Here is a 22,494-nt window from a genome sequence, read left to right on the forward strand (position 1 = left end):
CAAACTGGTGACTCCTTCATGGATTCAATGACTTTGAGACTTTGTCTTTCTCAATGATAGAGACTTTTTTGCCCACACGATGGCACTAGTAGTTTAGAAAAGAGCCTCACGTCAGAAAGCCCGCTGTGGCACTCTTGAATTTGCGGGAAACGAGCTGCAGCTGACGTTTAGAGCAATTAATAACGCATTAGAAAATTTGCTAACAGAAATAATCCACATTGAGTTAATTAGAAAGCAATTCAAGACTGGGGAAGTGGGAGAGAAACGAGCGCGTGGGGACGCGGGCTCAGTACTCCCAGAGCCGCGGGGCGAGTTTGCGCTAGCATGGGCGGCTCTCTGCTAGCAACGACCTGTTACCCTTAAGGTTCTCTTGTTGTCAACTGAAGTTCTTTTCCAGGCTAAGAGAAGCAAAGTGGCCTGGGGGTGGGAGGCGGAGGGACACTCCCTTTTCAGTGTAGCGGCAAGACTCTTGTCTTGGGACCTGGGAGGCCAGGTTTGCAATGCTATTTCTTCTACTAGTTCCCTCCTCTGACATTGAACAGGACACTTTGCCCTTCGAGGACTGTTTCTCACCTATAAGATGCACCCGTTGGGTCCAATAACCTCTAAATTCTCTTCTAGCTCTGGCATTCAATTTGGTGATGTCAGAAGACAAGAGTTTTGCTAGTTGAAGATATATAGATACACGCTTATATATGTAATCACGGTGTCAGTAAACAGCATCTGCTGGATTATGATAAGAGCACAAAATGCAGAGTTTACACACTCAGACCACGGACCGGCCTCAGGAGTAGATTTTGATTGCTGTCAGCAACTGGAGCTCATGGCTGTCTGGGAAGAAATTGAATTTGAAAAGGTCTCTTAAAAGGGCTTGCAGGGAGCCAAGGGGAATAAGTCTGGGAACCTGGTAAGGAGGGTTTAGGGCTGAGATGGAGAGGCAGATGAAGGGAGGGGCAGCACGGTGCACTGTCCAGAGGGAGCTGGGCCTGTTGGCGCTTCCAGAATTAACCATAGCTAATCACTCAGCCGGGAGGGCTGTGCTCAAGGCTGGAATCTGGCATCGAATCTTCTAAACTCTGGTTTGCCCTTTTCATGCTTTTCCTCTTGCTACATTTGGCCAAGATCCATTAGCAGGGTTTCATTTTTAATTTGCTTGGAGCAATGTGGGATCCCAGGCAGCTCTGACTTTGCTGTTTTATGACGGAAGTCAAAGGTGGGGTTTGTCACATGGAAAAGATTAGAAAGAAGAATAGTGGGTGAAATTTTAGTGGCCAGGAGAAAGGACAAGAGTTCATCACTCAGCATGGTTTTCTTGGTGATCTAATGGAAGTTTCATCTCTCAGCAGGGGACAGGCGACAGCAACATGATTTCAACATGGATGGGAGAAAGAGGCCCCAAGGTGTAATGGGGAAGAACAAGAAACTACTGGAAATTCTGCCCTGGAAGAATCTGATGTATGTAAATCCAGACTTTTATAAAACAAAACAATTAGAAGAGTGTATCTTCATATGCATCCAACATTTTATTCTCTCATTTAAAATTCATTATTAATATTTTTATTTATTTGTAAATCTTGTGGGTTTTTTCTGTTTATAAAAGTAATATCTGACCAATAAAAAATCAAACAATACAAAAATCTATGGTAAATATGGTAAAAAAAAAAAAAAAAAAAAGAGAGAGAGAAAGAGAAAGAGAAAGCTCTAATATCCAGTCTGACTCTCAGGCGACTGCCCCCAAGGCCTGGGACATGCTCTTCCCTGAGTCTCTTGGAATATCTAACTTCCCCAGGAAAAATTGAAAAGGACTCCATTTTTGAATTTTTGAGCTCAGAGAAATTTCCCAGCTCTGGTTTGGGGCTGAAGGGTGACCAGCTGACCTTGTTTGCCTTGGACTTTCTGGGCTGTACCCAGGAAGGTGCTGGGTGAAGACGAACAGTAGGCCATCCTAGATTCTCTTAAATTCTCAGCGAGTGTATGGAACTGAAGGCTGACCCTTGAAGATGTGACTTGCTCCTTGGTTGCAATTCTGCGAGATATTATTGTTTCCGTCTTTCCTTCAAGGTGAAACAAGAATATCTGGCCCTTTCTTTCTCTTTCTGTGAGTCCAGTGGACATACAGCGTTTGGAGCACAGGAGGATGGATGGGAAGGTAGATCTTCTTCCATGTCAGCCATGTTGTGACCCCACCATATGAAGAGGACGTCAAGGCACATCCTGGAGGCTCTGCTGCCTGCTGATTTGAACATGGCCACTGTCTCCAGGAAATATTCTGTTCCCACCTGCCCAGTCTCACAACATCATGTGAGCCTCAGGTGGAGGCCCCATCCCCTTGGGCATAAACACACTGAAGCTCCTAGAAGCCACAGGCCAGTTCCCCTTCTCCCGATATTATCGCGATGGCTCTGCTCTGTCTTTAGCGTACTGAGTAGAAGGTGTGGCCCTGGGACTGCTGGGTGGTTGGACAGGCCCAAATGCAAAATAGTGTAGAGTGTCTGAAAAGGGCAGCACAGCACAGAGAAATCCTTGCACCTGCCTCTGTGACAGTTTTTGCTGAGGATCAATTGAAAGCAAGGCAATCCCTCACATATTAGCCGAACACAGGGGAACTTTGGGGAGAAAGCTGGTGTAAGAATTACACAGGGGATTTGAAACAGATAGTGGTAGGTACACAGAAGTTCATTTTTCAGTTATCCTCACACTATTGCTACCAGGTGCCTTTCAATATTCTCCTTTTATAGTATAGTGGAGTGGCTAAGAACGCAGATCTAAGTTAGACCCTGCCCCACCTTCACGTGTAGTGGCTGTGTGACCACGGGCACGCTCCCCATGGCTCTAAACTTCTGTTGCTCTTTAGAGATAGGAACATTGAATGCACAGGATTGTTGCGACAATTAAATGATATGTAAAGCTTAGAAGGCTGGCTTATTGCTCTCAATAAGTAGGGGCTAATATTGTCAATCCTATGTTGTAGATGATGAGATTGGGACTCAGAAAGTTTAGGTAACGTATCAAAGAACTGAGGCAAGATTTGAACCCAGGTCTGATGACTTCAGACTCTAGTGATGTTTAAACGCAGTGCTGTCGCAAGGAGCACAACTTCCCCTGCCTGAGATTTGACCCTGTAGAAGGATTCTGGGGTGGTTCCGATGCCATTTCAAAACAATAATAAAGTTATTGTATCGTTAGTATTCGATGAGTATCTTCTAAGGGCAGACCCTGTTCCAAGTATTGTCCTATAATAACTCTCACTGTATAACCTCACTGATTCTTTGAGGTATATACTATTAGTGTTTCTATCTTACAGATGAGGAAACTGAGGCACAGAGCTATAGAACCTCGGCAGAAGTCAGAGCTTATGTTGACAAGATCATTTCCAACCCAACCATCTCGGGGAGTGAACTGGCAGCTTGGCAATGCTCCAGCATGATTCTACACTCAGGCCCCCCAGCTAAGCTTCCTGAAGAGCCAGGTGCCAGCTGGAGCCGGGGGGCTCCTGGCCTCTGATTGGCTGCCATCATTTGTGGTTAGCCCTCCGTGGTCGGGGAGGCTGGGAAGGACAACAGAGGCTGATAAATAATGCAGCAGTCCGCTCTGAGAGACAAGAGAGCAAGGAGGGCGAGGAGAGCACACTTTGTCTTCCCTTTGGTATCAAGTCATATCAACCGAATTACAGACATCCCCACACTGTGCCCAGGCAGCCTGCTGAGCAAGGTAACATGCAACTTTTCATGCCTTGAGCCACAATATTTATTGCATTTTTATATTTCTAATCAGAAGTACTTGGGCTTTTTTCCTTGCAGGGGCTGAGGGGAGGGAGTGAAGGAAGCTGGCATCAATTTAGTTTTTCTTTCTAACGTATGAAGATAGAAAAGGAACAACAGGCCACATTTAGGAAGACAGTGTAGGTTCATAGAGAAGAGGCAAAATATCCAAATTACTGTAAATAAATGTTGGAGGCAGAGGAAGGGTTTAAGGAGTGCTTCTTGAATGAATGAGTAAATAAATCAGCAGAAGGAAAGGTGTTACTCTTGGAAAGAAATACTGAGCTGGGCCAGGCAAGAGGAATAATGAAGAACAAACCAATTGTGGAGTGAGAGGAAATATCTAGTTTCCCAGGGATTGCCCGTGTCACCAGGAATCCCCTGAACTCAATTGGACTAAGTAGGAGACCAGTATTTCTCAAGGTGTAACCTGTGGGCCACTCATAACAGGATCACTGGAATGCTCGTTAAAAAACAAGTTTTTGGATTCCATCCCCGACAAACGTCATCAGACTCCCTGGGACCCGACAATCTGCATAATTTTTTTTAAACACAAGCTCCCTAGTGATTCTGACACATACTAATTTTGAGAATTGCCACTGTTGACACCCTGCTTTGAGGTTGTTGTTGAGCCAGGATTCCAGACAAGGTTGTGACTGTGTATTTCTCTTTCTAAAAGCGGTTCAAGCAAGAAATCGCTTGGTGGAAGGGCAAGAATCTTGGGGTCATTTTGTGCCTCTTTGAGGCTTATCAAAAGGCTTTTGATGCTGTCACTTTTTGATGATGGTGTTTGGCAAATAGTAAACAATAGTGTTTGTGGAGTGAATGAATGAATGGGTGGGACAGGTGTGACCAGAAGGGGTCCCGCTTGGGCACACTGTGGTCACCTGACATTGTGTGTAGACCAGGTTGAAGATGTAAGAGGGGAGACTGCGGGCCGAGTACCAGGATGTATGTGTGTGTGTCGGGGGGTGGGTTGGGCTGGGATGGGGGTGGTGCTGCTTCTGTGGCCCAACTGGTCATACGCTCACCACAAACTGTAGCTTCTGCCCCATGCAAACTCCAGACTAGTTTATCAAAACACATCTGTGCCCTGTGGAGAGAAAGAGCCCTGTGGCTGTGATGTCAGGGGACGGCAATGCTGAGATGACAGTGCCCGACGGAGCAGGGCTGAGCCAGCGGCAGGCACTCTGCTGCGGAGTCCTTTTGTTAGAAAAGAGCAGATCAAGCATTTGCAAGATTCTTGAGCGTCAAGAAATGACTACAAGATAACTCTTTCATAACCTGAACTCCACGCTGCCTGCAGGCCTATATTTTAGTCCCCTTTCTCCATGTTTACTAGAAAAGAAAGCCAAGTGAAGGATGGTGGTCAGATTTGAGGCTTAGCCAGAACTTCAGCTTTTCTGGGGGAAAACTTAGGAAGAAATACGGAAAAGAGTTCATGGGTACATATAAATCTAGTCTTTAAAACATTTTTCCCTAAAGTGAATCGATCACAAAACTTTAAAAATAATACATTTGTTGTCAAAAATTCAAATGATACAAACATTAATAAAATAGAGAATCAAAGAGATATTTTTATCAGGGCCAATTCGATTTTCTAGAGAGTAAACATTGTTAAGATTTTAGTGCATATCTTTCCAGAATCTCTCTACTTTCAGGGATATGCAAAAGTGAACAAATAGGCATAAATGGGATGCTACTAGATTTGCTCTTGTTCTGTTCTCTGCTTTGTCACGGGGGCATCTTTCTGTATCATTGATGCCTATAGACATTTAAAATTTCTGTGTTGTTGTCCATCGTATATCTGGACCATAGTTTATTTAATAATGCCCTATTCATGATTATTTGTGCTGTTTCCTATTTTTCAAAGTAATGAACAATTTTTTTAAGACAAATCTCCTTCTCTCTGTCGCTCTCCATATAAACATCACTGTGGGAATAACCTGTGGAGTGTTTATTCCCACAGGAATAACCTGTGGGGATGTTTCTATAGAATAACTTCCTAAAAACAGATACATTGCAGCAAAGATCATATATATTTAACCTTTTGAAAGATATTGCTAAATTGTCCACTAAAGGTAGTATACCAATTTACACTCCTCTCAAGAATGCATGAAGATATCTTCATTTCCCACACCTTAATGAATGTTGAGTAATATGAATACTTTCAATCTTTGCTAATCAGATAGCTAAAAATATTTCATTAGATCTGGTTCTTAAAAGTTCTATCTTCTTCTAAAAGTAACACGTTTATTTTAGAAAAAGTGAAAATCATGGGCAAGGATAAAAAATATAAAACATCTATAGCTTCCACAGATAATTACTATTAGCATCGTGGTGTACGCTCCCCTAAAAACAAGAATAACACCTTCCTCCCTACCCACTCTGCCACCCCCTTGCTTCTACACTCCATAAACGTTATCAGTTGAGTTGATTAGAAAGCAACCTGCTGAGTAAATCTGATTTGGATGTCTAGGGCTAATAACTGCTTGGTGATGGCACTCTTTCCATGGAGTATTTAAATAAATGTACTTTGGTAGATTTATCATAACATTTCAGGCCAGTAGGAGGCAGGAGAGGAGTGGGTAGGGAGGGGAGATAGCCGTAGGGATCCTTCCAACATGCGTGTTCACTTACGCATTGTGAAGTTCGTTCAATATTCAACTTGATTAGCTCCAGAGATGGTCATGCAGTTTTTTGTAACTACTTTGACTATTTTGGAATTCCAGAGAACAAGTGCATTAGAAAAAGACAGGGAAGAGAAAGGCTAAAGGAATGAAGAGGGCATTTGGGAATGAGTTCAAGCCAATGGGGCAGGGGAGACACAGACAGTCCTCATACCCGACACAGGAAAGAATTTAGGAACACAGCTGAACCACAAGCAATTTGAAGTGTTTGTTGGGCTACAGTTGAAATACTTTTGAGGTTAATGAAACCTTTGAAATGGTTTGGAATTGTTTATTTCTCACACAGTCCTGCCTATGGAACAATCTAACGGGATTTCCTTTTTAACCAAGTCTTGGAAATTGGCTTTTTGTTCTTAGGAAAAACATCCATCTCTGAAGCATAATGCACGGAAGATGGAACAAACTTCAGTCCTTTAAAGGGGGGGTTTAAAAAGGAACTGTGTCGGCAGCAGTCAGGGTTAGCCCGTCCCCTCCCCACCAGCTCCCCAGATCCCACCCCGAACCAAAGTGTGTTCTTCTGAGGATTGGTCTCCATGACCACCTGACACACACAAAAAAACAAAACAAAGCAGAACAAAGCTCATCAATTTGGTTAGTTAATTAACTGAGGGGAGAAAAGTGTTGCTTGATATTATCGTGGGTGAAGAGCATTAACCCAGAGAAATTTGAGAGATAAAGATGCTAGGTTGAAAGTACATTGCCGTTTTTTCAGCTACACGTACTAAAGAACTTGGAGAAGATTGGGCTACTTGGGTCTAGGGAGGACTCAGTGGCATTTTCAGACTTTTCCCTATAGCACTATTGCTGTCTATACTGCAACCCAGATTGGTAGGGTTTCCCGGCATCTGTAATTGCTAATGTTTTTTACCAGAAGAAAAATATTACTCTGACCTCTTCTTATTGCAAATGATAGTGCTCATGACCATTGCCCAGTAATGACTTCCAGGATGGCCTGTGTGAGTTTTATCTGGAACTACTTGAATTTTTCATCTTTAAAGTCCTTTGGGTCTTCGCATGTGCATGCTATGGTTTGTTGCAGGTTTAGAGAGTTCTTTGGTTTTTGTTTCTAATGGAGACACAGCTTTATAATTTACAGCAGCGTTCATTAATTAACATTGTAAGCATAATTACTATCCATGATACTTATTATTAGTTTGCATTCATAAAGCTCAAAATTCACTTCATTCTTTCAAGTAGTAAGTAATTAGTTCCTTTGGTTTTGTAGCTTTATCATCCTTTTATGACCTGTTTAGAAGAAATAGACAACCAACCTCCCAGGAGACTGCTTTAAAAATCTGGAAATACATTGTCTGGCTAGTGCAATGAGGCTAATACAATGTGGAAAATACGACTTTTCTTTGGTTTTAGAAGCCAGTTTTTCCTTGCATTTACTCAGCAAATAACTATTGAGCACCTGATATGTTCTAGGAAGCTTTGGGAGACAGACATGAATCACTCAAAGATTCTGTCCTTAAGGTTTTGGTGAAAAGGAAATAAGATTTTACATATATATATGTAAAAAAGCCATGATGGCGCATGTACTGAGATACAAGCTATAAATAACCACAAGCACTATCAGAACAGGACGTGACTCTGTTCTCTGCTGTATGATCAGCACCTAACACAGTATATTAAATTGGAGGTTTCATAACTAACTTTTTGGATGAATGAATGAATAATTCAATGTATTAATTTGTATTCTTTCCAAGATGTATCTGTGGGATATTGACATTTTTTCCTAATCTGACTTGCTTTCTTTGTTCTCAGATACCTCAGCCAGCATGGCTGTCTCTTTGACAGCCACCCTGGGACTCAATTCTGCCCCAGATGAAATCCAGCATCCACATATTAAATTTTCCGAATGGAAATTTAAGCTATTCAGGGTGAGATCCTTTGAAAAGGCACCTGAAGAAGCTCAAAAGGAAAAAGATTCCTCTGAGGGGAAACCCTCTCTAGAGCAATCTCCAGCAGTCCTGGATAAGGCTGGTGGTCAGAAACCAGTCCTGACTCAACCAGCAGTAAAGCCTCACCCTAAGTTTTTGAAGAAATCCCATGATGATGGGAAAGCAAGAGAGAAAGCCATCCACCAAGCCAGCCTTCGACATCTCTGCCGCATCTGTGGGAATTCTTTTAAAACTGATGGGCACAATAGGAGATATCCAGTCCACGGGCCTGTGGATGGCAAAACCCAAGTGCTTTTACGAAAGAAGGAAAAGAGAGCCACTTCCTGGCCCGACCTCATTGCCAAGGTTTTCCGGATCGATGTGAAAGCCGATGTTGACTCCATCCACCCCACTGAGTTCTGCCATAACTGCTGGAGCATCATGCACAGGAAGTTTAGCAGTGCTCCATGTGAGGTTTACTTCCCGAAGAACGCAACCATGGAGTGGCACCCCCACACCCCGTCCTGTGACATCTGCCACACTGCCCGTCAGGGACTCAAGAGGAAGAGTCATCAGCCAAATGTGCAGCTCAGCAAAAAACTCAAAACTGCGGTTGACCGAGCGAGGCAGGCCCGTCAGCACAAGAGGAGAGCTCAGGCAAGGATCAGCGGCAAGGGAGTGCTGAAGAAGATCACCAACTGCAGTAAGATCCATCTTAGCACCAAGCTCCTTGCAGTGGACTTCCCGGCGTACTTTGTGAAATCTATCTCCTGCCAGATTTGTGAACACATCCTGGCTGACCCTGTGGTCACCAGCTGTAAGCATGTATTTTGCAGGATCTGCATTCTCAGATGCCTCAAAGTCATGGGCAGCTATTGTCCCTCTTGCCGATATCCCTGCTTCCCCACTGACCTGGAGAGTCCCGTGAAGTCCTTTCTGAGCATCCTGAATTCCCTCATGGTGAAATGTCCAGCAGAAGAGTGCAATGAGGAGGTCAGCTTGGAAAAATATAATCACCATGTCTCAAGCCACAAGGAATCGAAAGAGACTTTTGTGCATATTAATAAAGGGGGCCGGCCCCGCCAGCATCTCCTGTCACTGACCCGGAGGGCTCAGAAGCACCGTCTGAGGGAGCTCAAGCTGCAAGTCAAGGCTTTTGCCGACAAAGAAGAAGGAGGAGATGTGAAGTCTGTGTGCCTGACCTTGTTCCTGCTGGCGCTGCGGGCGAGGAATGAGCACAGACAAGCCGACGAGCTGGAGGCCATCATGCAGGGGCGGGGCTCCGGCCTGCAGCCAGCGGTTTGCTTGGCCATCCGCGTCAACACCTTCCTCAGCTGCAGTCAGTACCACAAAATGTACAGGACTGTCAAAGCCATCACGGGGAGGCAGATTTTTCAGCCTTTGCATGCCCTCCGGAACGCTGAAAAGGTCCTTCTGCCGGGCTACCACCCCTTTGAGTGGCAGCCCCCTCTGAAGAACGTGTCCTCCAACACTGACGTTGGCATTATTGACGGATTGTCTGGACTGTCCTCGTCTGTGGACGATTACCCGGTGGACACCATTGCGAAGCGGTTCCGCTACGATTCGGCTTTGGTGTCTGCTCTGATGGACATGGAAGAAGACATCCTGGAAGGCATGAGAGCCCAAGAGCTTGACGATTACCTGAACGGCCCCTTCACTGTGGTGGTGAAGGAGTCCTGTGACGGGATGGGAGACGTGAGTGAGAAGCACGGCAGTGGGCCAGCCGTTCCGGAAAAGGCAGTTCGGTTTTCATTCACAATCATGAAAATTACTATAGCACATGGCTCACAGAATGTGAAGGTGTTTGAGGAAGCCAAACCTAACTCTGAGCTGTGTTGCAAGCCCTTGTGCCTTATGCTGGCAGATGAATCTGACCACGAGACTCTGACGGCCATCCTGAGCCCTCTCATTGCTGAGCGGGAGGCCATGAAGGACAGCGAATTAATGCTTGAGATGGGAGGCATCCTCCGCACTTTCCAGTTCATCTTTCGGGGCACGGGCTATGATGAGAAACTTGTCCGGGAAGTGGAAGGCCTTGAGGCTTCCGGCTCGGTCTACATCTGTACCCTTTGTGATGCCACCCGCCTGGAAGCCTCTCAAAATCTTGTCTTCCACTCCATAACCAGAAGCCACGCTGAGAACCTGGAGCGCTATGAGGTCTGGCGTTCCAACCCATACCATGAGTCTGTGGAAGAATTGCGGGATCGGGTGAAAGGGGTCTCCGCCAAGCCCTTCATCGAGACAGTCCCTTCCATAGATGCGCTCCACTGCGACATTGGCAATGCAGCTGAGTTCTACAAGATCTTCCAGCTAGAGATTGGGGAGGTGTATAAGAACCCCAATGCCTCCAAAGAGGAAAGGAAAAGATGGCAGGCTACGCTGGACAAACATCTCCGGAAGAAGATGAACCTGAAACCAATCATGAGGATGAATGGCAACTTTGCCAGGAAGCTCATGACCAAAGAGACTGTTGAAGCAGTTTGTGAATTAATTCCCTCCCGGGAGAGGCACGAAGCTCTGAAGGAGCTAATGGACCTTTACCTGAAGATGAAGCCCGTCTGGCGCTCATCATGCCCGGCTAAGGAGTGCCCAGAATCCCTCTGCCAGTATAGTTTCAATTCACAGCGTTTTGCTGAGCTCCTCTCTACCAAGTTCAAGTATCGGTATGAGGGCAAAATCACCAATTATTTTCACAAAACCCTGGCACACGTCCCTGAAATTATTGAGAGGGATGGCTCCATAGGGGCATGGGCAAGCGAGGGAAACGAGTCTGGCAACAAACTGTTCCGGCGCTTCCGGAAAATGAATGCCAGGCAGTCCAAGTGTTATGAAATGGAAGATGTCCTGAAACATCACTGGTTGTATACCTCCAAGTATCTGCAGAAGTTTATGGATGCTCATAAAGCACTGAAAAATTCTGGGTTTTGCATAAACTCACAAGGAAGCTTAGAGGACCCGTTAGGCTCAGATGACTCTCTGGAAACTCAAGATTCAATGGAATTTTAAGTCAGGCAGCCACTTAGGAGTTGGTTTTTGTGGATGAGTTTCCTTCTGGGTTGCATTGAGATCTTCTCCTGTCACCATTCAGTCCTCTGTGTGGGACTTCACCACCCGAGAGGTGGTAGGTTGGAGAAGCCACAGATGCTGAGTCCACGTCAGGGATGGGTAACTGATGAGCTGGTTGCTTGAGCCATTGAGGGAGTTCAGAAAAGCAACAGGAGAAATCAGTTATTTCAAAGCTCAGTAAACTCAGAACAGGAGTAACAGTCAGGGACCAGAGATGAACAAATCTGTGTGTGTGCGTGTGTGTGACTAGTGAGGTGAAAATCACAGCCACATTGTCAAAGAAGAAGAGCCTGTGAAGCCAGGAAGGGAGTTTGTCTTGTGGTTTCCATTTCTCCCCCTTAATTTCTTAGAGTTTTTATTGAGACATAAATGTTTTCTATATCATTTTTGTGGAATTCTTTATTTTTATAAATTTCACATACCTTGTCTTATTCTACGACATTCAAAAAAGCTGTTCAGATTTCTCTAATAATAATATCTTACATTTGTACGTCACGATGACCTTTAAAAAGTGCTCTGAATGCATTTTCTCATTTGGTGCTTGATGCAGAAATACCCTCCATCCAGAAAAGTTTTGGAAAACCAGTCGTTTTCTGGGTTTAAAGGATGTCTGTATTGTAACCTTAAGAATTTAGAAGGTCATCTGCTATCTTGGATTTTTCAATAATGAAGTTAGAATAAAACTGTTAGCTACACTTGGTTATTAAATCTTCTGATAATACATGTTTACTTAGCTATCAGTAGCCAAAACTGTTTTTGTTTTTACTTTTTAATTAATTTAGAGTCTCCAAATGCTTCTCTATAAAATCTTGAAGCCACAGAGGCTTTTAACATCCAGGTTTGCTCACAATGTAAAAGCAGATTTAATGTCTTGCTGAAAATTTCTGCCAGATTTTCTCCATATGAAACCTGGGCCAATTTTACTAAATCCAGGCTTCCTGGAGTCTTTCCCTCTGCAACGTGTTATTTTTTCTATTGTGATCAGTTTACTGTCAGTGTACGCAGATTTTTGTAGCGGGGAACTTTGTGCTTTTTCCACCCGCTAAGTTTAGATGGAACCTGCTCATAGTGCAGCAGAAGAGTTCATGTTTGTAGGGCGGTTTTTTTTTTTTTTTTTTTTTTGCCACTCTTGGGATATTTCCACATTTATTTTGCCTCATTTTTCCTCACAACAACTCTGGGGGGTAACATTGCTATTATCCTTATTTCATAGAGGGTTAAATGGTTTGCCCAAAGTCACAGGGATAATAAATACCTGATTTGGAATTTGAACTCAGGCCTTTGGTCTCCAAATTCCATGTTCTTTCTACCACGAAAACCATAAATTGTTTAGGATCCACAACTGATCGTCACGGTTCATAATCTTGGAATTACATTCCTTGGCAGTAGGGATGGGTGAGTTTTTAAGTCATTGGCGTGCTTTGGGTCTTTTGATAGAAGAAAGTGATGCTAAAGCTCCCAAGAGCCCCAAAACCTCTGGTGGCTCCAGTAATTTGAAAACTACTGTCTGCATCCTTAGGAATTTGGGAATTGCCAATAGCTGGCAATGTAGAGCGGGCATGGGATTTTATATGCTTCCCCGAGTCATAATGACATGTTAGTGTTAATTAGTTCTTTTCTTCCTTTGATTTTATTGGCCCTAATTGCCACTCTTCATACGCAGTATATCAAAGAGCTTTGTAATTTACTTGTCCAACATGCACCAGTGACATTATCCTAAATGGGATGCATTTGGTGCTTTGGTGGGGGTTGAACCCAGTATTTTCCATTAAAAAAGCACAAGAGTTTTTCTTGCTTTTTGTATATAGAATGTATATAAATTACAAAGACATTCCTAATTTAGTTGTCAAAAACAGATACATATTTTAATTTTATTTTTTCTTGAAAACCTAAGTTTTGCATTTTGTAAACCAAGGGCTTCTCGGACATCCCTTCCCTTCATCCTGTTTAATCCACACAGTATGTCTCTGCACTCATCAGCAGCTAAATTCATATAATCATCCTACTCCCTGAAGCAAGCCGGCACTGGTTTGTAGATTTTTTCCCTTTTCCACCTGTTACTGGATTGGTGGTACTGTAAATACTTTCCAATATTAAATTTCCCTTTTCTAGCATTGTAAGAACTGTTTTGAATGCATGTGACTAACAGTGTGATCTATAGCACAACCTTGCTGGTAATCCCTTAATCAGATCACATCTTGATAAACCCTGGGAGCACCTGGCCGCAGGACTTCTGGTATGTAGAAATGTTGCCTTTGGTTGCGTTTGCTCTCATTGTCGAGTTTGCAATATCCTAGACCCGGGTTTTATACGAGAGTTTTATTTTTGACAATGCCCTTTGTAAATGCAGTGACATGCTCCAGGGAAATTCACCACACTGAATGCAACATTGTTTTTTTGAAGTATAGACTGGGACTTCAGAAGTGCAATGCATTTTTCTCCCATGAAACCTGATTCTGTGAGTGTTCCAGCCAACTCTCTAAGGTGCTCTGCAGGGACCAGTGATAATGGCTGATGGAGATTGATGAATGGCCCGTGTGAGGTCAGAAAGTGCCTTGGGGTTAATAACCGTGCGCAAAGAAGCAGGAGTGGGAGGAAAGATTCCTTTTCCTTGCAGGTGAACTGCGGTTTAGTTTTGCCTCAATTTGTTTTCACAAAATATAGATGAAGATAAAGATTTTTTTGGTTGAGTGTGTGTGTCTCTCACTTCATCAAACAGAATTCAAATTCCACACAGCCAGGAGGCGGGATTCAGAGGCCCAGGTGGTGGTGGGAGGAAGGAATCATCACCGGGATGTGAGTGAGTTTTGATGGCGGACGTGTATGTGTCTTCAGTTTTGTCTGGGAGATGATCTCTTCTTTCAATGTTAAGAGATTTTAAGGAAGAGATTTGTCCCTATTTTCTTTTTCCCTTTAACTACAGTAATGTACATAAATATACCTCAGAAATCATTTTTGGTGAGATTTTTCTTTTTTGTGGAATTGCACTTCACTTTATTTTCTTACAAATCATTGTAAAGTTTGCTTAGTGGCTTTCGAGAGCCTTCTTTTTTTCTGTATTAGGGAAAGTTCGGGTACCAGGATGCAACGAATTCATTTGATGCGGGGACTGTATTTCCATTTGAACATTTCTTCAAATGTTTCCAGATTGAACAAAGTATTTGTTTCAATACTTATTTTTATGTTTCAATATTTCTACTCCTTATTAATATTATGGTGAGTGTTAACAACTGTATGTTTAAGTATTTGAAATAAAAGTTTAAAATTGGAAATAGTGGGTATTGTGATTTATATTCAAATAATATTGAGTGCAACATTTAAAAACTGAAGTAACATTTTCCTTGAGGGAAATACAAAATAAATTTGGTGATCTTTAGAATAAAGGCCAACAGAATAGTGATAATGAGTATAATTTATCCTAATAAAGGATGAGACAATTTGGTTCCAGATACTTGAGGTAAATAGTAAGCCTTTCAAAAATGTAGGATTTGAAAATCTGATAAAATATGGAGCTGTTCCTCAGAAAATGCACATATTCGTATACTCAAAATTTTGGTCAGAGCGGTTGATTTGTCCAGGGCCACACAGATAATGGCAGAACAGAGCTAGAGCCCAGGTTCTCTGCTCAGTGCTTTTCCTAATGACAATAGTAACAAAATAACAATGATCATGCTAATAATAATCATAATAGCAGTACCGCTTACCAGTGTGGTCGGCACTTTGCACTCGGCTTTCTCACCGGCTCCCTTGGGAGTCACTGCCACTATCATCTCCTTGTCCCACACGAGGTCACTGGAGCTCGTCTCAGCCAGAAAATGGCAGAGCCGCATTTCCAGTCGCCCTCCGGCTCTGTGCATCTTGTCTTCCCAGTACTCAGTCACCTCCTCATCATCCACGAATTTCCAAGCATCCTAGTGCCACCCTTGCTGGGGACTTCCCAGGTCCCTTCTCCTCGTAACAGAGATTCAGCCTGGCTGCTTCTGTGCAACCGCACCAATTTATAAAATGTTACAATATGTTCGTCCTTGTAGGCAAATAGCCTGTGCCCCGAAGGCCCTGCTGTCTTCCTGTTCTGGCAGCCCCACCCCGTCCCCCAGGAACTCAGGATCCAGCCAGTGACAGGTTAACTCCCGGCACAGCAGGAGCCTAGGGACTGACTGCTCCAGCGACTTCTTCTTTGATTTTTTTTTTTACTGGTGCTATCTTTGCCTTGTTTTATTTTTTCCCAGCTTTATTGAGGTATAATTGACAAATACGTATTGTATATATTTTAAGTGTACAACATGATGATTTGATATAAGTATACATTGTAAAGTGTTTACCACAATCAATTAACACATCCCTCCCCTCACATAGCCACCTTTTTTGTGTGTAGTAAGAACGCTTAAGATCTACTCTTGACAAATTGCAAGTGTACAGCCCGATATTAACTAAGTCATCACCCTGACATTAGATCCTCAGAATTACTCATCTTATAACTGAAAGTTTGTGTCCTTTGACCAAGTATTTGAATATCACCCCTGCCTTTGAGAATGTAGTATGTCCTCACCCTTCAAGGCCCAGCTAAGTTCTCTATCATTCCTGATACCCTTTCTAACCACTTCAGTCTATATTTTGAACTAATATTTGTAGGATGCCTTCTGTGAGCAGGCAGTGTGTGCTTGGCGCTGGAGATACAGCGGTAAGCAACTCGAACTGGCCTCTGCTCCCAAAGAGCTGGGTGGAGGCAGACAACGCATCGACAACAAGGCTGATAAATGCGTGACTACACACTCTCGCGGGCGATCGGAAGGAAAAGTGCCAGGTGCAATCAAAGTGCAATAGGCCAGGGAGTTTAAACTGGGGAATCAGAGAAAGCGCCTAGGAAGAAGGAAGAGACTGGTAGAATGAGTGGGGTGAGGGCATGTGAGGGGCACAGACCTGGAGCAGACTTAGGCTGTGGGAAGACCGAGGTGAGAGAGCAGTTGGCGGTGTTTAGGAACTGAAGGAAAGCCCATGTGGCAGAAGCAGCCTGGGCGAAGGGGAGGCAGGGGCTGCGCGAGTCTGGAGAATCAGGCAGAGGCCTCGGCACACGGGACCCGGCTGATTGGTAAAGACTGAATCCCACTCCAGGTGCAGATGGAAACCATTGAAGAGTTTGAGGCGGGCAGCTGATGCAGTCCATGCCAAGCCAGGAATGGGACACGGGTGAAAACCTTCTGGAAGGTACTAAGCGTGAGGGGATTTGTCCAAGATTAAGAAGGGTTACGCACATATGATTAAATGGTGGGGCATCGATTTGAAACATTTTGACGTCAGTTATACACTGCCTGCTGAGTCACACGTGTCACTCCCTCGAGTGACTGTGTCCAGGTGCCCCAGGTAGGAGGGGGAGGGGAAAGGTTCCACATTAGCCTCATTTTCTCAGGAAGTCAGCATTTCTTCCCCTGGCCTTTTTCCTTCTTTCTCATAGAAATTCTTCCCCTTGGCTTTTTTTTTTATATGATCTTTTTTCCCCTTCTGATGGTGACGGTGTATTTCTGCGTTCACAAAGTACATCCTGACTTGCTCGGAGGCCAAGGTCTGTGTATTTTTGTAGTGAGGTCTGATCAAGGCCTAAATGAATACCCAGTGCTCACAGCGCCATCTTTCCATTTTTGTCTTCAAGAAGTCCATTGAGAGGTTTCTTCCCCCGACAGCAACCAATTCTCTGGTTCCCCAAAACCAATTGCATGTCCTACAATTCGATTTAATTGTGACCCTAACCATGCAACGTTAGCCCAGACCCCTCAGGTTAAGGGCTCAGTCCCACAAGACTGCCCCTACTTCAGACACCAGCCACAAATGGGGGGCCCAGGCTACCCACATTTCTGCCTGGCTGGCTACTAATGTGGGGCTTCCCATGACCCCTCCCACCAAGGCTTGATAATTCGATGGAATGGGCACAGGACTCAGGAAGCCACTTTGCTTATATATTTACTGGTTTATTATAAAGGATACAATTCATTACATATAATTCATTATAAATGATACAAATGAACAGTGGATGAAGATGACGAGGGAAAGGTCCAGAAGGGTCCTGAATGCAGGAGCTTCTGTCCCCACGGAACTGGGTTGTGCCACCCTCCCAACCCAGAAGCTCTCTGCACCTCATTGTTTAGGGTTTTTTAAAAAGTTATTTTATTGAGATCATATTGGCTTATAACATTATATAAATTTCAGGTGTACATTATTATATTTTATTATATTTCAGCTTCTGTATAGACTGCCTCATGTTCACCACCGGTAGTCTAGTTTCCATCCTTCACCACATGTGTGTGCTGCTTTACCCCTTTCGCCCTACCCCCAACCCCTTCTCCTCTGGTCACCACTAATATGTTCTCCTTATCTATGTGTTTGTTTGTTTATCTTCCACATATGAGTGAAAACATACGCTATTTGTCTTTCTCTATCTGACTTATTTCATTTAGTGTAATACCCTCAAGGTCCATCCATATTGTCACAAATGGCACAATTTTGTCCTTTTTATGGCTGAGTAGTATTCCATTGTGTATATATATATATATATATATATATATATATACCACATCTTCTTTAGCCAATCATCTGTTGAAGGGCACCTGGGTTGCCTCCACATCTTGGCTATTGTGAATAATGCTGCAGTGAACATAGGGGTGCATAAATCTCGGGAATTACTGATTTCATGTTCTTTGGATAAACACCCAGTAGTGGAATAGCTGGATCATGTGGTATTTCTATTTCTAATTTTTTGAGAAATCTCCATACTGCATTCCCACCAGCAGTGTATGAGGGTCCCCTTTCTCCACATCCTCTCCAACACTTATTTCTTGTTTTCTTAATTATAGCCATTCTGACAGGTGTGAGGTGATATCTCATCGTAGTTTTGATTTGCATTTCCTCGTTTAAGGGTTTTTATGGAGGGTTCGTTAAGTAGGCATGGATGATTAAATCATTGGCCACTGGTGATTGAACCCTATCTCTAGACTTTTTCTCTCCCAGGAGCTTGGGGTGAGGGTAGGGCTGAAAGTCCCCAGCTTCCCATCTGGGCTTGGTCTTTCTAGGGACCAGCCCCCATCCTGAAGCTATCTAGGGGCCTTTCAAGAGTCACTTCATTAGAACAACAACAACAAAATGCTCCTAGCGCCCTTATAACTCAGGAAATTCCACGGGTTTTAGGAGCTCTATGCCAGGAACCAGGGACAAAGACCAAATATCTCTCCAGGATACCACATTCATACTTTTCATGGTTCAAAATGGATGATTGAGCCATCTCTTACACACACACAAACCCCTCCTCTTCTGAGTTATCACTATACACTTTGCATTACGGATAGCTTGCACTACACAATTTCAAATTTGTCACCAACTGCTTCAAGTGTATTGCTTTATTTTCTACAACTTTCCTGCCCTGCCCTCTTGCCCCATTCTACAGTGAGACTGTGAGTTCCCTAAAGATAGGTCTCATCGTTTGTGGTTCTTTTTCATAAGATTTAGTGTGGACCTTGGATTTTCAATAAATGCTTACTGATAGATACCTTGAGGAGGGCTACAAACTGTGGATCTAAGCCATGATTCAAGGGAGTTTTATCCTTAAGCTATATACACATCAGCCTTCTAAAAGGAGTGGTATTGATATCTTGTCCTTCCTATTTTCACAAATTATGATTTAAATCAATACACTGGATTGATATCTGGAGACAGAGTGAGGTATTAGTTCTTTTAGAAACGTGTGCCATGTTAGATGTTTCCTGACAGAATTAGGCGTGGGAAAATATATTTTCCCTATCATCTATGGTAAATTCCAAGTCAAAAAGCAAGATTCTATGCTAGAGTGGAATTTGGTGGCAGATAAAGAATTTGGAATTCTTGTCCCTGTGGATTAGAATGGCTGCCTATTCTATCTAAATTTACCATGATATCCATCCTAATCCTGCATGAACTCTTTTCTCTAGAAAAAAGAATAAATTTAACCCAAGGCCTCATCTCATCTCCTTCTGTGAATTTCACCGTACTTTTGGTTTCCAATTTCTGTGAGATGAGATATTTTCATTGATCAAGATATTTGGAACACAAGGAATTTATTGCCATATCTCATCCTTCATTTATTAAATAATTGGAAACAAAGGGAGACAACAACTGTAGAAGTGAGTAACTTCAGTCCATATACAGTGAACTTAATTTAATTCAGTGAACATTTATGGAGCAAATATAGTGAAACAGAAACCATGCCTGGTATTGAGGATACGAAGTTGAAGAAGAAACTCTTCTTGTTTTCAAGGAGCCCACCATCAAAGAGAGAAGGCAGGCATATAAATGTCATATAAGTTGATAAAGACTATAAAGAGAGACAGTGGGCAAAGAGAGATAGCTTGGCCACCAAGGTGAGTGTTCCATTCTGTTTAGGCTGAAGGCTTCACAGAGAACATCAAGATTAAACTAAACCTTGAAGGATGATAGCTATTTACCAGGGGAAAGGATTTTCCAGGTGGAGGAAGTATATATATCATAGGAGATATTGGCTCAGTGCTCACTACATCCATTTCTCTTTTCTGGGCACACGCTAAGCTATATTTCCCAGCCTGCTTGCATCTAGGTGGGCCATGAGACTGGTTTTTGCCAATGGAATATCAGAAGAAATGATGTATCACTTGCAGCCTGAAACATTTACAAGTTGGTGTGTCTTTTCCACGCTTTTTCTTTTCCTTGTGTGTGAAGTCTTGAGGACGCAAGATAAAGATAAAGATGGAAGAATTGCCAAACAGAAAAAGCCTGATTCCCTGAGACACAACTTGGGGGAGAGCCACTCAGGTGAAGAGCCTAGTAAGGATAAGCTGCATTGGACTCTGCCTGAGTGAGAAAGAAGCTTTAATTGTGGCAAGTTACTGGTATTTGGGATTTTTTTGTTACAGCAGCTGTGTTAATTATCCTGACTAATATTTATTTTCTTATTCTCATCTGTGTAATCACAGAGGTACCTCTGTGTAAACTGTAAACTGTGTAAAGTGTAAACTCAGATCTTGTATCTCTTGCTTATTCAGTTAATTTATTCACTCTAAATATATATATACACACACATATATACATATATATGTTTATGCTAGACAGTGTTATGTTAGACACTTTGGCTGCCTATACTGGAATTCAGATGCAACTCATCAAATTATTTATTTTTTTATTTTTATTTTTATAGAGAAGAAAACCCTGGAGAAGTTCAATACATTTCTTTTTATTTATTTATTAAATTTTTTTTTTTAAAGATTGACACCTGAGCTAACATCTGTTGCCAGTCTTCTTTTTCTTTTTTTCTTCTTCTCCCCAAAGCCTCCCAGTACATAGTTGTATATTTCTAGTTGGAGGTCCTTCTGGCTGTGCTCTGTGAGACGCCACCTCAGCATGGCTTGATGAGCGGCGCTAGGTCTGCCTCCGGGATCTGAACCGGCAAAACCCTGGGCCACTGAAGCAGACTGTGTGAACTTAGCCACTAAGTCACGGGGCTGGCTCCCTCATCAAAGAATTTAATTCAATTCAGTTCAACAACACTTTAAATGCCTACAGGATCCCAGGCATTATGCTAAGTATTTGGTATACAGATATTACAAAGTCATTGTTTGAGTCCGCACGGAACTCACAGTTGGTTGGACAAGTCAGACGCTTAGCACACTCAGCCACCAGTATTTAACTGGGTTAGGGGTCACAATAGAGATCATGAGAAGGTGCTGGAACAGCATTGGGAGGGATGATGAGCTCTGTGTGGTGTGACAGTAGTTTGAGATAGTACTCTTTTTTTCTGAGAAACAAATTTAATTAAAATGCTATTCTGTAATTCTGCTACAAAATAAGTTTGAATTTCTCTGAAAACAACATTGCCTTTTTAAATAATATTCTCTAGAGATAATCTTTTTAAAGATTTCATCAATTTGGATCAATAAAAATTAGTGTTTTCATATTTAAACTGTGGCAGTTAACAAAAATGCCCTTAGTACGGGGCTGGTGTCTATTTCTATTAACACTCGATTGCTGCGCATGTGTTTTAAGTTTTGATTCCTCTCTGAAGCGCTAAAGGATTAATGACAACTTTATTTTTTCTTAATCCTAATAATGTATTTTTTCCAACTTTATTGGGATATAATGGACATATAATTGTGTAAGTTTAAGGTGTACAACGTGATGATTTGCTATACATATACATTGTGAAATGATTACTACAATATGGTTAGTTAACACATCCATCACCTCACATAGTAACTTTTTTGGGGGGGGGAGCAGTGAGAACATATAATATCTACTCTCTTAGCAACTTTCGAGTTTTAAATGTAAAAACGCTTCTTATTTCTTTATAGTCAAGAGTAAAAAGACATGTCCCTGCACCAGAGTTTTGGTCATTCAACCTACAAATCAGAGAAGGGTAGACTTTTTCTCAAAATGTTGTTGCAAATTTTTGTTTGTTTGGGGGGAATTAATTTTGGGAGATTTTTGGAAATAGTCTGAAACGCTGCGGAACTAGGTCTGGTAGATAAAGCAGGTTATCAAATTTTATAATAACATTTTTGGTGATTTGTTTTCCTCCTAGTTCTTCCTTTTATCCTGACTTCACAATTCAGAACTCTATGCTTCACAGGGAAATGGAAAAAACTGAAAATATTTGCATTAGGTTTTGAAGGACACCTGAGGAGTAAGAGCTAGTCTATCATGCCGTCATTCATTCATTCCATAAATATTTATTTAGTGCTTACATCACCAGGAACTGTTTCCATGGTAGGTAAAGATTTCTCAGGCGAGAGTAAGAGAAAAAGCTAGAGTGGGCAGACACTGTGGATCCCAGAGAAAAAAGGTTCTTCCTTGTATCCTATATCCTGGGTTGAGCTGTGGAGTTGGGCAGAACAATAGAAACCCCAGATGAGTTTGAAGGAGTCAGGAACAGAAAGAATGTACATCTTACTTTCCTGATAGAGTCCAGGAAGCCAGTGGCATCCAGAGGGGTAATGGCAGTGAAGTGTGTTTAGGCAGAGACAGTCATGAAGAGGTTCTGTGACCAGTAAGGTGCAGGAGCAGCAAGATGTGTCCCAGAGGGGT

At 42.7% G+C, this 22,494-nt stretch overlaps 1 protein-coding gene across 1 annotated transcript; it reads left to right on the top strand.

Annotated features, from left to right (window-relative positions):
* The first annotated feature begins 8,232 nt into the window (after positions 1-8,232).
* RAG1 (recombination activating 1) lies at positions 8,233-11,361 on the top strand. Its single transcript, NM_001256901.1, has one exon. It carries the CDS (start codon positions 8,233-8,235, stop codon positions 11,359-11,361), a length of 3,129 nt encoding a protein of 1,042 aa, NP_001243830.1.
* Positions 11,362-22,494: the final 11,133 nt, after the last annotated feature.

The sequence above is a fragment of the Equus caballus genome, chromosome 12 (genome assembly GCF_041296265.1).
Source record: "Equus caballus isolate H_3958 breed thoroughbred chromosome 12, TB-T2T, whole genome shotgun sequence".
Lineage (NCBI taxonomy): Eukaryota > Metazoa > Chordata > Mammalia > Perissodactyla > Equidae > Equus > Equus caballus.

What these genes read in the sequence shown, in the direction of transcription:
- RAG1 (NM_001256901.1), top strand. Translation starts at nt 8,233, where the DNA reads ATGGCTGTCTCTTTGACAGCCACCCTGGGACTCAATTCTGCCCCAGAT.